Source organism: Salarias fasciatus, chromosome 16 (genome assembly GCF_902148845.1).
Source record: "Salarias fasciatus chromosome 16, fSalaFa1.1, whole genome shotgun sequence".
In the NCBI taxonomy this organism is placed as follows: domain Eukaryota; kingdom Metazoa; phylum Chordata; class Actinopteri; order Blenniiformes; family Blenniidae; genus Salarias; species Salarias fasciatus.
In genome coordinates, this window is record NC_043760.1 from 27872383 (window position 1) to 27885829 (window position 13447).

Sequence of the window (13447 nt, forward strand, 5' to 3'; positions counted from 1 at the left end):
TTTTTTTCCCCCCCCCAATATGATTGGAGAACATTGCTGCTGATGCATGCCACTATCACATTTCTCATGTCAGCCTGACACACAGGCATTAACCAATCACTTGTGTGTAAGGTCACAATGTCCTGCACTCGGATTTTAAACATCATTACTCCTCGTCACCTGCCTTCCTAATTCTTTTACAATGTTGCTGGCTCTCTGACAAAGAGGCAGAGCATTTCCACCCCACATAATTCACTCTTTGACTCAATATCGCCGGCCTCTGTTCTGTATTTGTCACAGGGGTTCCCTTCCTTTGATGAAAAGGAAAGAGAATGATGCGGTTCTGCCACTTACCACTTCTTCTCCATTTGTCTTACCTGTTTGTCTGTCTCTCCTTGTTCCCGTTTGTCTGATTCTGAGAACCAGCGGAGGATTTAACCCTGAGTCTCTCTCTCGCTTCCATCTTCAGTCTGTCTCAGCCTTTCTCTCCCTCTTTTTGCGGATAAAGGGATTAACATGTGAACATTCCTGCCTGATAATAAGAGACGACAAAGCTGGTCACATGACCCTCCCAAAAGTTTCCACTACACATTGTCGGCATCATCACATCAAAACACACAGTGCCTGGAGTTTGAAAAGCGAGTAAAGAACAAGGAATCATACTTTGAGTTTGAAAAAGACAATGAAAAACAAATGCTCTGCTTCAGAATCAGCATTTCTACTCAGACATTAATCTCTTGGTGGATTAGTAAGCAACATCTAACAAGTAAAGGAATTCCTAATAAAGATAACAAAAAAACTGTGATTCACAAAAACATATCATATCAGTTTATGTCTACAACTCAAACATACACATAAAAAAAAATGAGCTCTGGCAGCTTAACCTTGATGACAGAAACAGCCCCAATAGAGAACTGGATCTGGACAATTAGAGGACCTCTGTCAGATGGCCGAAGAGAGTTCATCCATAAGCTTCCACAAGCTCCTTTGTGTTTTAGAGCGATCTCTCTATAGAGCCCAGACTCACATTGTTCCAGCTGTAATTGAAAGACTCACGGTGAGGGTTTTGTGATTTATCAGCCGCTCGCGTGTCGGCGTGCCGGTCAAGAAAGAGAGTCTGCGAGATAGTCGCGGGTTTACAGGGTTTTGCAGGATAATCTCAGTGTTAGTGGTGTTTCCTCAGCAGATAATAAACTGTAACCAGGGTCAGTGGATTGCAGGGCGAGGGAGAGCCTGAGAGAAGGTTGAAAGCGCACATGGAAATGTTGGAATCAAACCTGGATGTTCTCGCTGTGAGGTGGCGTGCCAATCACTGATCCACCGTGCCACGCCGCGCATTTTTGAAGATACTAATTAATCTGTCACATCAAGATAAATTGAGATTAATTATGTACATAGTGTGTACGGCTATCAGATTAAAAACTAAAATGAGAATTTTCTTCCGCTCCTCTTCCTCTAGAAGCCACTGATTATAATAAATGCAGAGAGGCAGATGTTCAAACCTGAAACCGATATCGGGCAGGATTTCATTAATGCTACTATATTCAGTATAGGTTGTAGACGAAGATCGTTTACACACGGAAGAATCCGGGACCATCTGTTGAAGAGGGTGGATATATACAGGCCGCTCTTGAGGGTGTTTTTGATGTATTGTTCCATTACAGCAGGCTGCGGAGTGGAGAAGGTGTAGAAGGAGGATACAATAGGTGGACAAGTTCTGCAGCTCTGCATTCGTGTGAAGATCTGACCTTCCAGAGATTCTGCTCTGGTGAAAAACTGCCTGCTGTGCAGGAAACCTACAGGTTGTAGCTCAGGCGATTCTCGATGTTTTCAAAACTTTTGAACATTTCTGAGAAATGGTAGACAAGATATTGAGCTGAGTATGAACGGTAAGCTCATTTTAATAATTGCAGTAATTGCATTACTCTCTATAACACAGCCTAGCCCAATCAAAGCTGCTGCAAGCTCCACAACCCACAATAGATATGTAGAAGAAGAAAGAAACTCTTGATACTTTCACGATCCATTTACCACTTTCTCAGCTTAGGTGACCAAGCAGCATTCAAGAACTCCAGTTTTTATACGATGATATTTGGGTACAAACAGCCGGGTCAACTTAGATGACACAAGGGGAATTAGGAGCTGCTTTTGTTTTAATTAAAGTCATATTATTTCCAGTCTGTGAGCTAAGTAGCGTGGCTTTCCTCAGAGATTATCACAAGTGTTTTGTTTTTTCCAATGTCAAAGTGAGCAGAAAAGAGATCATTTGATAACTGGATCAACTTCTATTCTTAAAAGAAAAACACATTCTGCTGTGCAGTAATGCATTACTCCTAAGTTATGGTGTTTTGTGTGTGTGTGTGTGTGAGTGTTGCATTCGGTTTTTCCTACAGTTTGTCAGTTTGCGCGTGCCTTCATCTGATGTGTATCTGTTCTGCTGTTTATGCATCAAAGCCGTGCATAATTTAGGAGGCAGCGACGCACAAAGACACCAGTCAGCCCAGCAAAAAGTGCCATTCATCTCACTCCGTCCCTCATCGGTTCAATTCAGACGGCTCCAGTGAATGAACATAGCTCCGGTCGGAGAGCGAGCTGCCGCGGCGCGGGGGTGGACGACACTGCCGTCTTCACAGAGCTGCTTCCCACCTCTAATTCCTTCCTCACATACTGTTCCCTCTGAACCGCCGTCTCTCAGCTCCTTCCCTTTTCATTCTGCATAATTACAATATTTCCCTTTGTCTTGTTTTCTTTACAGTCTTCTTTTGTCTTTGCCCATTCCTCCTCTCGCGTGCACGCACTGATTTAGATTGCTCTCTTTTTTTTGATATTTATTTCATTTTATTTCTGTTTTCCGTTCATTCGGAACGGGGCCCGGTGCTCTACTAATCAAACTGACAGGGAAATAAATCAGCCGTTCATCCTGATGGAGCTGTGTTCCTTGTGATAATCAACGCAGTGGGATTCATACACGAAAACACTGGTGCACACTGGGCCAGCGCACAGGCCTCTTCACAAACTCATAGTGGCTGCTGGAAGCGAATTGCATTAGTGTCCTGGTAAAGAGAGTGATTTACGAGGAAATCTATTTCACTGTTGCTTTTATTTGTCTTTTATGATATACTATGTGTTTAGTTGCTGGGTTTTATTTTCCGCCCGTGTGTGAGGTCAAACGCGACCACTTGAACCCTTGATTCTTTCATCCCAGCCGTCCACGTGTGTCTCTGTCCGTTGTCCTGAGCTCCCACTGCGAGGAATCGAAAGATACGCCATTATTTACAGTGCAGGTCACCACAACACTCCATAAGCAAACAGATGATAGTTTTATGTGACTGTATTCATGTGGGTCATCATGACCTTCGATTAGAGGATAAACAAACACTGTTCTAAGTTATTAAATAACCCACAGAAGCTTGTATGTCATCTGGTCTGACTACTACAGTAAACCATCAGCGACTTGATGCGATAAACCTTCGTTTAGCAGATGATAGAGGCTACTTTAGAGAGGAACAGGGTTTTTTTTCTTTTGGGGATTTTTTCCAGACGCAGTGCCATTACCACGGTGGTGGCGGCCGGTCACAGCGGTGGTCAGGAGTCCTTTGGTCACAATAAGCTATGATAGCGCAATATAGCCATCCATTTAAACTCTTATCAAAGGGGTTATTTCATGTGTTTGACTCCACATGAAGCCCCCTCGGGTCTTGTAAAAGCAGAGACCATCGATAGTTTTCATATCCTCATATGAGAGGTCACGGGTTTACAGAGTTCCTTTGTGTTTTATGGGGCCGGGGGGACAGCACGGGCTGTCTGCAGCCCCCGTATTACCATACAGAGAGAGGGTGAGCGAGAGTTCAGGCGGACCTCACTTCTGCAAATCAAACACATCCTATATTCACGTGCACTCACTCACTCACTATTGACAACACAAGTGGTTTATGTTTCCAGCCATCTGCTTGTTATACTTGCCTCAGTAGTTGTGTGACAGCGCGGCCGGCACTCGCCTTTACTGAAGAGGAAAGTAACCCACTGTTTACCGAGAAGATGCCGTCACCAGCTTGTAAACAATGTTCTGGCTTAATTTGGAAAATGTCCTAATTGCTGAGCGTTGTGTGTAACTTCCAGCATCGCTTCTATATTAACATTTTCAACATATTTTTCTCTGATAGATCATAAAAATTTGACCTTATTTAAAACAAGGTGTCAAACTCACCTTTATGCCAGCAGTGACAGCTATTGCTTTCAGAGGCCTCATTAAAGTTTCCCCTTGCTGTATTTTATATATGCGACGTTTTTTTCAGGCAATGAAATGACAAATTATGAAGTCATAACTTCAATACTGTACATTAGCCATTAATCCTACAATCTTATAGGTCTCACTGCACGTTTATGATTATTAAAAACCTAATGCTACATTGACTGATTCATTATTAAAATGTCCTTGCCAAAGAACAGGAAATGAAAAAAAAAAAGTTCAAACCAGGAGGATTTTCTTATAAACTAAACTCATATTCAAAGGCAAATGTTTCCGCAGGTTTGTAATTTTGTTGAATCAATTTTTTTTAACATTTCATGTGAATGAATCATCGTTTAACCTTCAGAACACATCGCGTGGCTGCAAAAAGCATGAAATCTCCTGGAAAGAGACTGAAAGATTCTATATTTGGCGCCCAGATTGTGTAAATGAACATTTTCTTTAATCCAGAATTCTATAGCTCTTCAAAGCTTTGTGTCGTACTGATGACATTTGTTTTCTCTGGTGTTTCGGTCTAAGAAAAACGTGTCTTAAGAAGGCTTCTACTTTTTCCTTAAGCAGATTAAAGGTTGTCATGTAATCTGGTGTAATGTGATGTTTGGAGTGGAATTGCATGCTTCGTACGTCATATTTCTTGCTAATGCAAGAAAAACTGTTCATTTATTTTTCTTTAATTTTCATCAATTAGATGAATCTCAAGATGATCATTAGTTTGTGACTTGTAACACACCCACCTTTGTTACGAAGCACATAATGAAGAATTTTGTTTCATTGAGAAGATTGTTTCAACATTTTTCTTCCAAAAAAAAGTGATTTATTTAAAAGCAGATGGTGGGTGTCTGCTGAGCTTCCCTGAAGCAAGAACAAGTGGTTTTAAAGGTCTTTTGAAATGTTCTACTTTTCTGAATGAGAGAATGTTTTGTGTTCTTTTGAATCACTTTTTTCTTCTTCTTTTTGAAATTTTAAGGTCATGACATTTGAGTCTCCTGACATAAGGCAGCTTCTCTTCACTCTTTGCTCCTCGGTTATGCTCGTCTGCCTCGACCGGAATAAGATAATCAAAGGAGCAAAGTGTTTGTGGGGCTTTTTTTATTTGCAGGTTCAGTTATCATCAGCTCGGCTCGTGGTCTGTTCCTCTGCAACCATCCCAGGAACAAACAAACCACTGACTCAGTCCAGCTGACCTCTCTTAGCAACGGTTACCCGGGACAACACCAATAGGAACAGATGCTGTCAGGCCGGCCTGCCGAATGACCCCGCTGACCTTTAAACCCATTGTTTCCAAAACAGGCAGTCAGCATGTCTCCTCAAAAAAAAAAAAAAAAAATCTCAGCTTCTGAGTCTTTAATACTTTCTCTTCTGCTGCTCGGTGGTTTCCAGGTATAAAGACCTCGTCGTCCCGACTCTGGGAGACAAGAAAAAGCTGTCGCCGGAAGAGAGATGTCGCTGTGTGCTGCAGCAGTCCAAGCTGCAGGGATGGCAGGTGGGTGTCCGGGTCCATGTTCGGAGTCTTTTTCTGTCTCCGCCAATAACAAAGGATCTGCCGAATGACTTAATCCCTGACCCTTTGTTTGAAGGATCCCATGGAATCTTAACAACTCGTTCCAGCTGTCCTGCCTCATCATAATTCCGCGCACACACACACACCCGCAGCAGCATTGACCCCCTCCGCCCCCTCCTCCTCCATCCTGTCTGCCAGACTGCTGTTGTGTCTGAGTGTGTGACCCCGTGGGTCACACGCGCATACGCACTCCTCCACAGTGCCCCGCAGACTCTTTTCACGCAGCCCTGATTTACACACACCACTCCTACAAGTAGCCTGTGCTGGAATGAATTGTGCTATCTGTGGAAGTATGTCACAATCGAGGCCCCCGCGCACCTGTTTGAGAGTGACCCCTGTCGTTGTCCGAATGCCCCCTAAAGCCCAGGAAGTGAGTGCATTGTCAACATGCAAGTCCTCAGGCTGTCCACACTCCACACCCACCTATTATCATAAATCACTGCTACATCACTGCTCTGCCGTCGCTCAGCCAGCCACACCACTCTGAGATTTCTCACAGAAAACTGCCTCTGAGGGTGTGCTGGATACCCCTGGAAGCTAATTATAATAGCAGGGCAGAAAATAACCCGGCATATGAAGTTGGTCACGTGACTTGCTCCACTTTGTGTTTAGATGGGCAGCACTAAAGTGTTTCTGAGATATTGGCAAGCAGACCAGCTCAACGACCGCTGCTACCAGTTTCATAAGAAGATCATCACCTGTCAGAAAGGTAATATCCCCAAAGACAGACCAGCGCGCTTTCTCAGGATTTGCCAGTTTCTGTGTGACACTTCTGATGTTTTTATTTGCTCCTGGTGTCTCAGTGGTTCGAGGCTGGCTGGCCAGGCAGCGGGTCCATCACAGGCTGTTGCTGCTACAGAAGGAGGAGGGCCGTGTGCAGCGTTTCCTGCAGGGAGCGGAAGACATGGGACTGCGAACCTACGACCAGCTGGTCATCCAAAATGCATCTGACATTGCACGAGAGAGTGACCGTCTGCGCAGCCATGGCAGTGGTCTGCTGAACACCCTCTGCAGCAGCCCGCCCCTCGGCGAAAGGCCTGAGCCAGTGGGCAAGGAGGAGGATCAGCCTGTGAGGAGGTAAACCACCAGACCTCTCTGCAACTCCCACACCCCACGTCCACTCTGACGGCAACGTATGCAAGAAAAAAACGTCTAAAAAATGATTGGAATGTTTTGAATTTATTGAATATTTGAATCAATATTCATAATGAACATATATTGAGATAACCTACTATTTCACAGTCAAAAAAAAAAAAAACCCAGAAATGTATTGATGATTTTAAATACCTGCCTACCTGTGATACATACACAGATACAGACATTCACAAATACATACAGTATTTATGTGTTGAACATCAGGAATACTGTTATATGCTATATTTTACCTCAGTATAATTTAGCCTTATTAAGCATGTAAATGAATGAAAACAGCCTGGAGGTCTGTGTTATATGATAATGAGAAGCTCTTTAGTTCTGATGCGACATGAATGACCTTCACTGAGAAAGGTCACCCTACTTATGGTAACACCTGAAATGCGGAGTAAGCATTTTGGCACTAATACACTTCTAAATATGCTCTGAGCTCTGGGAATGTTTTTTCTCCTTGGAGGGGTTCCTATAATATACTGTGTAATAAATGTGATTGTCTTTTAAATATTATCTTATTCCCTGCCAAAGAAGCCGTTATGGTGTCACCAGCTATTAGTTATTAATCGCTGACGTGTTCACTGAAGTCGAGACTTCGCCGCCATCCTCTCGGTGAGGCATTCAGGGACTTTGGTTTAAAAACTAGCTCCTGAATGAAAGTTGTGTCAGTAGAGTGCAAGGCACCAACTGCAAAGGCAACACAAGAAGCATACGCACTTCTAGTGCCGGTCTCCTCTATGTGTCCTTGTACATGTAACATCTGCTGCTGGAACATGAGACCGGAGCTCAGGGGGGTGTCTAACAAGAGACGGGCTGTCAGGATGCAGGCAGAGAGAGGAGTCATGCTTTTTGTACATGCAGGGGGGATTAAAAGGCTCTTACATATACACATTCGCCCAAACGCACCTCCTAATGTCTCTGCAGGTCTTTTGAAATAGCCCTCCCTGATCGCTCCCTGAACCCCTCCACCCCCCGCCTGCGATGGGGGACGAGCAGATGGCTCTTCCAGATTAGCTGAGGAAATACCAAACCGGATGTTATCAAATTACAGCAAGGAGATTATATTTAATGCATAATCTCTTTGGTTGGTTTCATGGTACTGCGCTGTTTCCTGTGCTGTTCAGAGCGACAGTTTGGTAATTAACTGAATCCAGCCAATCACATGCGAAAAAATGTCTGATTTAAGAAAATATAGATCTTGACACAGCAAAATCTTTTTTCTTTCTCTCTTCTGTTCGAATCTTTAGGGTGATGGAGAAAAGTGGCAAGGCACACGAGGGCCCCGTCAACGGGGGGAGCCGAGTGATTCGCCACTTTCGCTCCAGCTCGGTCCCCATCCCCCTCGCCATGGAGAGCATGTCCCTGTCCTCTGCCAGTCCACCTATCAAGTCATCTTTGCAGCAGGTCGGCCACGCCAACGAGGACGTGGCAGGCGGGGGAGGTCTTTCCTCCCCTCGAAAGCAGCCCCCTCCCAAACCGAAAAGGGACCCCAACACCCGCTTGAGTGCATCTTATGAAGCGGTTAGTGCCGGGTTGACAATGTCTGCCAAAGAGTGCTCCACTCCAGAGGGCTACGGTTCACCAGCTGGAAGCCCCCCTAAATCCCAACTGTCCCCCACAGACCCTGCAGGTACTTCTACTGGTCTGCAGCACATGTGACAGATGGCGTTTCTCTGGCGCCTCATTGCTTTTGAACATTGGTTTGACATTCTAGGTCTGCTATTATTTATTTATTTATTTATGTCCTCAGCTTCATCCAAGCCACGTCCACATAGCGACGACTACACAACGATGAGGAAGGTGCCACCCCCCAAACCGAAACGCAGTCCCAACACGAAGCTGTCGGGCTCCTATGAGGAGATCAACGCCGTGGCGCCTCATCTCCACCAGCTGCGCCCCGCTGATGTAAAACTGGCCTTGCTTTCCCGCGGCGGCAGATATGGAGGATTTGGAGGCACAATGCAAAGAGCTGCCTCTTTAGATGCTCCACAAGGGGTGGCGCTGTCTTTGTACAAAGGCCACGATGAGGAGGACGTGTACATAGAGATGTTGGGGTCGCAGCCACGAGCCCGGAGCCTCCAGGAGCCGCCCAACAGCCCCGAGCTAGCGGATTCAGAGGCGGTTTATGAGGAAATGAAGTATTTCCCTCCGGAAGACGGCGGAACTCCTGCTGCTGTGGTCACGAAAGCAGCCAAACTGGAGGCATTAGGCTTGGGACTGGTGGGCCTCGGGACGTCTCCTCCTCAGAGTCTGGAGGCGAAGCGGACAGCACTGGGAATGACCGCCGCCATGGATGTGGCTCACTCCCAGAGCTCGTCCGGCAGCGCAGCTCCCAAAGCTCAGCACGGCAAAGATGGCGGCTGCGACATCCCTGCCCCCTTCCCCAACCTGCTCCCCCACCGCCCGCCTCTCTTGGTGTTTCCCCCCTCTCCGGTCACCTGTTCCCCCGCCTCGGATGAGTCGCCCCTCACCCCGCTGGAGGTGAAGAAGCTGCCGGTGTTCGAGACGAACCTGAACTACGCCGCTGGGCCCGACAGCCCCCTGTCCCCACAGTACGCCCGCCAGAGAGCCGACTCGTCCCCCAGCCTCACCGTCCTCATGCCCGAGAAAAAGTCGACACCGCCACTCACCCCTCCGCCGCCGCCTCCTCCCCCCAGCGCGCCGCCCCCTCCCTACAGGCCACCTTCACACTTTCCCTTCCCACCTGAGGCCAGCTTCCTGGCTCTCACCCGGGCAGCATCTGTCACTGGCAGCTCAGATTCCCCCAAAGCAGCCTCCCAGAGGGCCGGAGGGGAACCGCTGGGCAAGCCGCCTCCCTACTCTCCTGTCAAGATGTCCCGTCCCGAGCCGCGGAGAGCCCACTCCTGCTCCTCCTCCCCCTTGCTCTTTAACCCGGCCAACGGCAGGCCGCTGACCAGTCCGCTGGACGAGCTCAACACCCTGTTCAGCTCCGGACGCAGCCTGCTGAGGAAGTCCGCATCTGGACGCAAGACGAGAGACGGAGGTCTGTCAGTGACGCTCACACACACCTTCACAGTCTCACACACTCAGGATCACATTCAGCACGGCTGCAGTGTAAGGCAAAGCAAGGCAAGCTAGTTTCAGTTATCACATAGGAACATAAACAGTATTTTGAAAAACAGACTCAGTTTGATAAAAGCATATAAAAAAAAGTCTTTAAGCATTTTATTTGTAAATCTCTTCTGGGTTCACAGTCCTGAGTTCAATTGAATTATTATTTTAAATTATGATTCAAATAAAAGAATATAGGAATTACCTTCGTGATCATATAAAACAGAGTTAAAATTACAGTTTTTAAACATTACAAATTAAAAAAAGACACTAAGCCACACTATTCCCCCAGTGTCGTTACTGCCACCACTGGTGTGTGAATGTGTGTGTGATTGTCAGAGGGAATAGTTAAATGTGTCACTTCATGTAAAGCACATCGAGTCTACTGAAGTGGTCACACGTAAAACACAAGTAAACATTAATTTACTACATATTAAAATGGGCTTGTTTTAGTTCTCTATTCAGTGTCCACACATGGAGTAAGAGTCACCACACAGAAAGAAATGAGTGCAGGGATTGTGCTGCGTCCTTTTCTGAATAGGGTGCCATCCAGCTGAACTGACTACAAGTGTATTTTTGTTCTTTGTGTATTCATGGAGCAGCACGTGTCCATGATATGTTCTACCTGCAATAATGAGTTTATGATCAAAGTCTCAGCCCTGTCAGTCAAAGAAACCTATAGGGCACATGGCCATTACTGTTTGTGTGACAGGAGCTTATCATGGGTAAATAACAGCCTTTGTCTGTGTGTGGGTGAAGCTCTGAGACGCATGTTCTGTATTTGAGTGATTTTAAGGTTTTAAGCTCCACTGGACTTCCCCTTGCATTGATTCCGGTGTTGCTCTCAGCCGTCCTCTTTGGCCTATATGAGGACGTCCATTCATTACGGCGCCCTCTGGCAGCTGCAGGTGCCTCCTAGCATGGTAGCTAATGAGCTAACTTCCATACCCCACTTAGCATCGCTCTGAGAAGACGTGGCTGTGTTCTCGCATGCTTCAACTCAGGGCAGTGCATGCAGAGCACACACACACTCTGTGACACTGATGCAAAGACTGACCTTTGCAAAAGCAGGACAAACATATTAGTCACATGTAGTCAATGAAGTAGGCGGGCTCTCGGGTCAAAGGTTCCAAACCAAGAAAGCGATTGCTTTGTGGTGCTCTCATGAAAGCAAATTTTTTTTTCCATCAAAATGGAAACATCAGAAATAAAGAGGCCGATCAGAGAGCGTGTTATCCCACTGTGTTTTCATCAGAGTCTCTGTTTCCTCGAAGTGTATTAGTTGTGGCTGCGTTAATTATGCATGAGGAGTAGAACAAGAAGAGGATGGGTATCAAATATTTAATAGCTCACTCATGTTCTGCTGAGGGGATTGTGACTGCCCAGCAGCAGTAAACAGGACATCCTGGACAATTATCTAAGAAACAAGTTAGAAAATTAAGATTAAGTGGTAGTACTATGTGTTACTAATCAGTCATTATGCCCGAGGCTTATTATGGAGCGACTCGTGTCGATTCAGAAACTGTTGTGTCATGCTTCTATAACTGAAGCGAGTTCAAAGGGCAGGAAGCCAAGCTCCTTATAAGAGATGGTTCAACCGCAAGTATGCATGCTGACGCATATACCTCACGTGAAACCGGGCTCTTGACTCTTCTTCAGCACCTGGACCTGTGCAAGGAAAGTGCAGGCGTCATGGAAACACTGTGTCTGACAGGGGAACCGGGCGCTGGGGTATTTTGAGTGGGCAAAGCAAGGCGGCTCTCTCAGATCCGAGTGCAGCGGGATGCCGATGGGATTAACAGGACGGACTACTTCCGTTCCCTCTCAGCTGTTAAATGACTGAATGTGATACCTGATGCTGTGGAACTGGACAGGGGTTACAGCTGCCATCCCAGACATCTCTGTGAAGAACAGCTGACTCCCCCGCCTCCCCCTCACCTCCCTCATCTTCAGGGAATGAGAAAGCCACAGGAATGCCAGGGGAAGGAGGCAGGTGGTCTTGGCAGACCTCAAGAAATCAGGCTCCAAAGTCACCTCATGCATCAGCTGCAACATATAAAAATCCTAAAAATGAATATGTCAAATATTCATGTTCAAACACTCACCATGACTCACCTTTAGCAAACGCTGTTTTTTTGTTTTGTTTTGTTTTTTTTGGTCTCTCTCAAACACACACCTATCCCCTGGGAGCCATAGTGGAGTTTACTATGCTTATTTTTAGGCATCCTGTGACTTGGAGCAAGCAGCAGGAACACATTCCTGATCGGGTACAGCAGCTGATGAATTCCCATTCACGCAGCCACACACGCATTTGGAGAGAGAGAGCGAGCGAGCGAGCATGTGTGAGCTCCAGAGCGGGGGGGGCAGCCCCACCTGGGGCCTAAACTGGACATGTCAAATCACCTTCCAGCCAAACACAGCTCTTTCATTACTTTTATAATCGTAGGTAAATATGGTTGCGCTGGTATTTAAAAGATCTTGGAGATGAACACTTGTTTTGGGCCATCACACAGTTGTAATATGCATTTTAATGGATTATAGACTCGTTGCAGGGGTGTGTGAGCTATCCCCAACCCTGTGGAAGTGTGTGCTCTGCTGACATTGGGCATGATGGAATGTAAATAGTTGTTAATTTATGTGACACATGCTGATATATAGTGTGTTCCCCCTTGTTTTTTTTTTTTCAACCAGGATTCAATTCTAACATCAATCTCCCGGGGAGGGAAGACTGCGGCTCGGCCCCCACATCACCGTCTCTGCAGCTTCAAGACAAGAACGCCAACAACCACTCTTCCCACTCCTCAAACCCCGCCCCTGTGGAGAATGGAAACCAGATTCCCAATGGTATTAGTCCACTCTTGAGTATTTCTTCGATTTACTGGACTGAACTGGGTCATAGAAGTCTTGGGTTTGTAGAGCTGATTGTGTAACAACCTTTCAGATGTCACTCGGCAACTTTCACTTCCACTTTTTACATTATTGCAGAGTTTAGTGAAATATACAACGCAGTATATTAACTCTTTTGTTTCCTACCTGCCACAACACCTTTATGCACACACCATGTTGGAGTGTTGTGCATCTAAATGAGCAAAGTGATGGATGTCTCCACAGCGCAATTTTCTGGGAGGATGGGAGGGAAGGACCCTCCCTGTGGTCGACACGCCCTCCCTGCTGCAAAATAATGTTTACCGTGCTGGGGTTCGGGGGGTTGAGCTTCCCCACATAGTGATGAAAACTATTTCACCTGCAGCTCAGCCCCCAAAAACATCAGATACATGCCTTTAAGATCTAAATAAAAGAAAACCTTAGAAGCAGTTCCGTCTCAGACCAACTCTCTGTGGCGCTGTTTACATGTTTTCCTCAATCCGATTGAAATCATTCAGGTTAAATGAATCTGATTTGATCTGAGTACATGAATGCTAAGTAAGGCAGTCCATGTT

The 13447-nt window shown here is 46.1% G+C and overlaps 1 protein-coding gene across 4 annotated transcripts in view; it reads left to right on the plus strand.

Annotated features, from left to right (window-relative positions):
• myo16 (myosin XVI) overlaps window positions 1–13447 on the plus strand; it is a 109587-nt gene that overhangs the window by 85278 nt on the left and 10862 nt on the right. For all 4 annotated transcript variants that reach the window (XR_003933158.1, XM_030111287.1, XM_030111288.1 and 1 more), the window contains 6 exons: window positions 5609–5711; window positions 6402–6498; window positions 6593–6866; window positions 8183–8565; window positions 8686–9939; window positions 12699–12851. Coding sequence is in view for 3 of the 4 variants with exons in the window: in XM_030111287.1 (XP_029967147.1) it covers window positions 5609–5711; window positions 6402–6498; window positions 6593–6866; window positions 8183–8565; window positions 8686–9939; window positions 12699–12851 (2264 nt within the window). In the remaining variant the exon portion in view is untranslated. The remainder of the gene's footprint in view (window positions 1–5608; window positions 5712–6401; window positions 6499–6592; window positions 6867–8182; window positions 8566–8685; window positions 9940–12698; window positions 12852–13447) is intronic.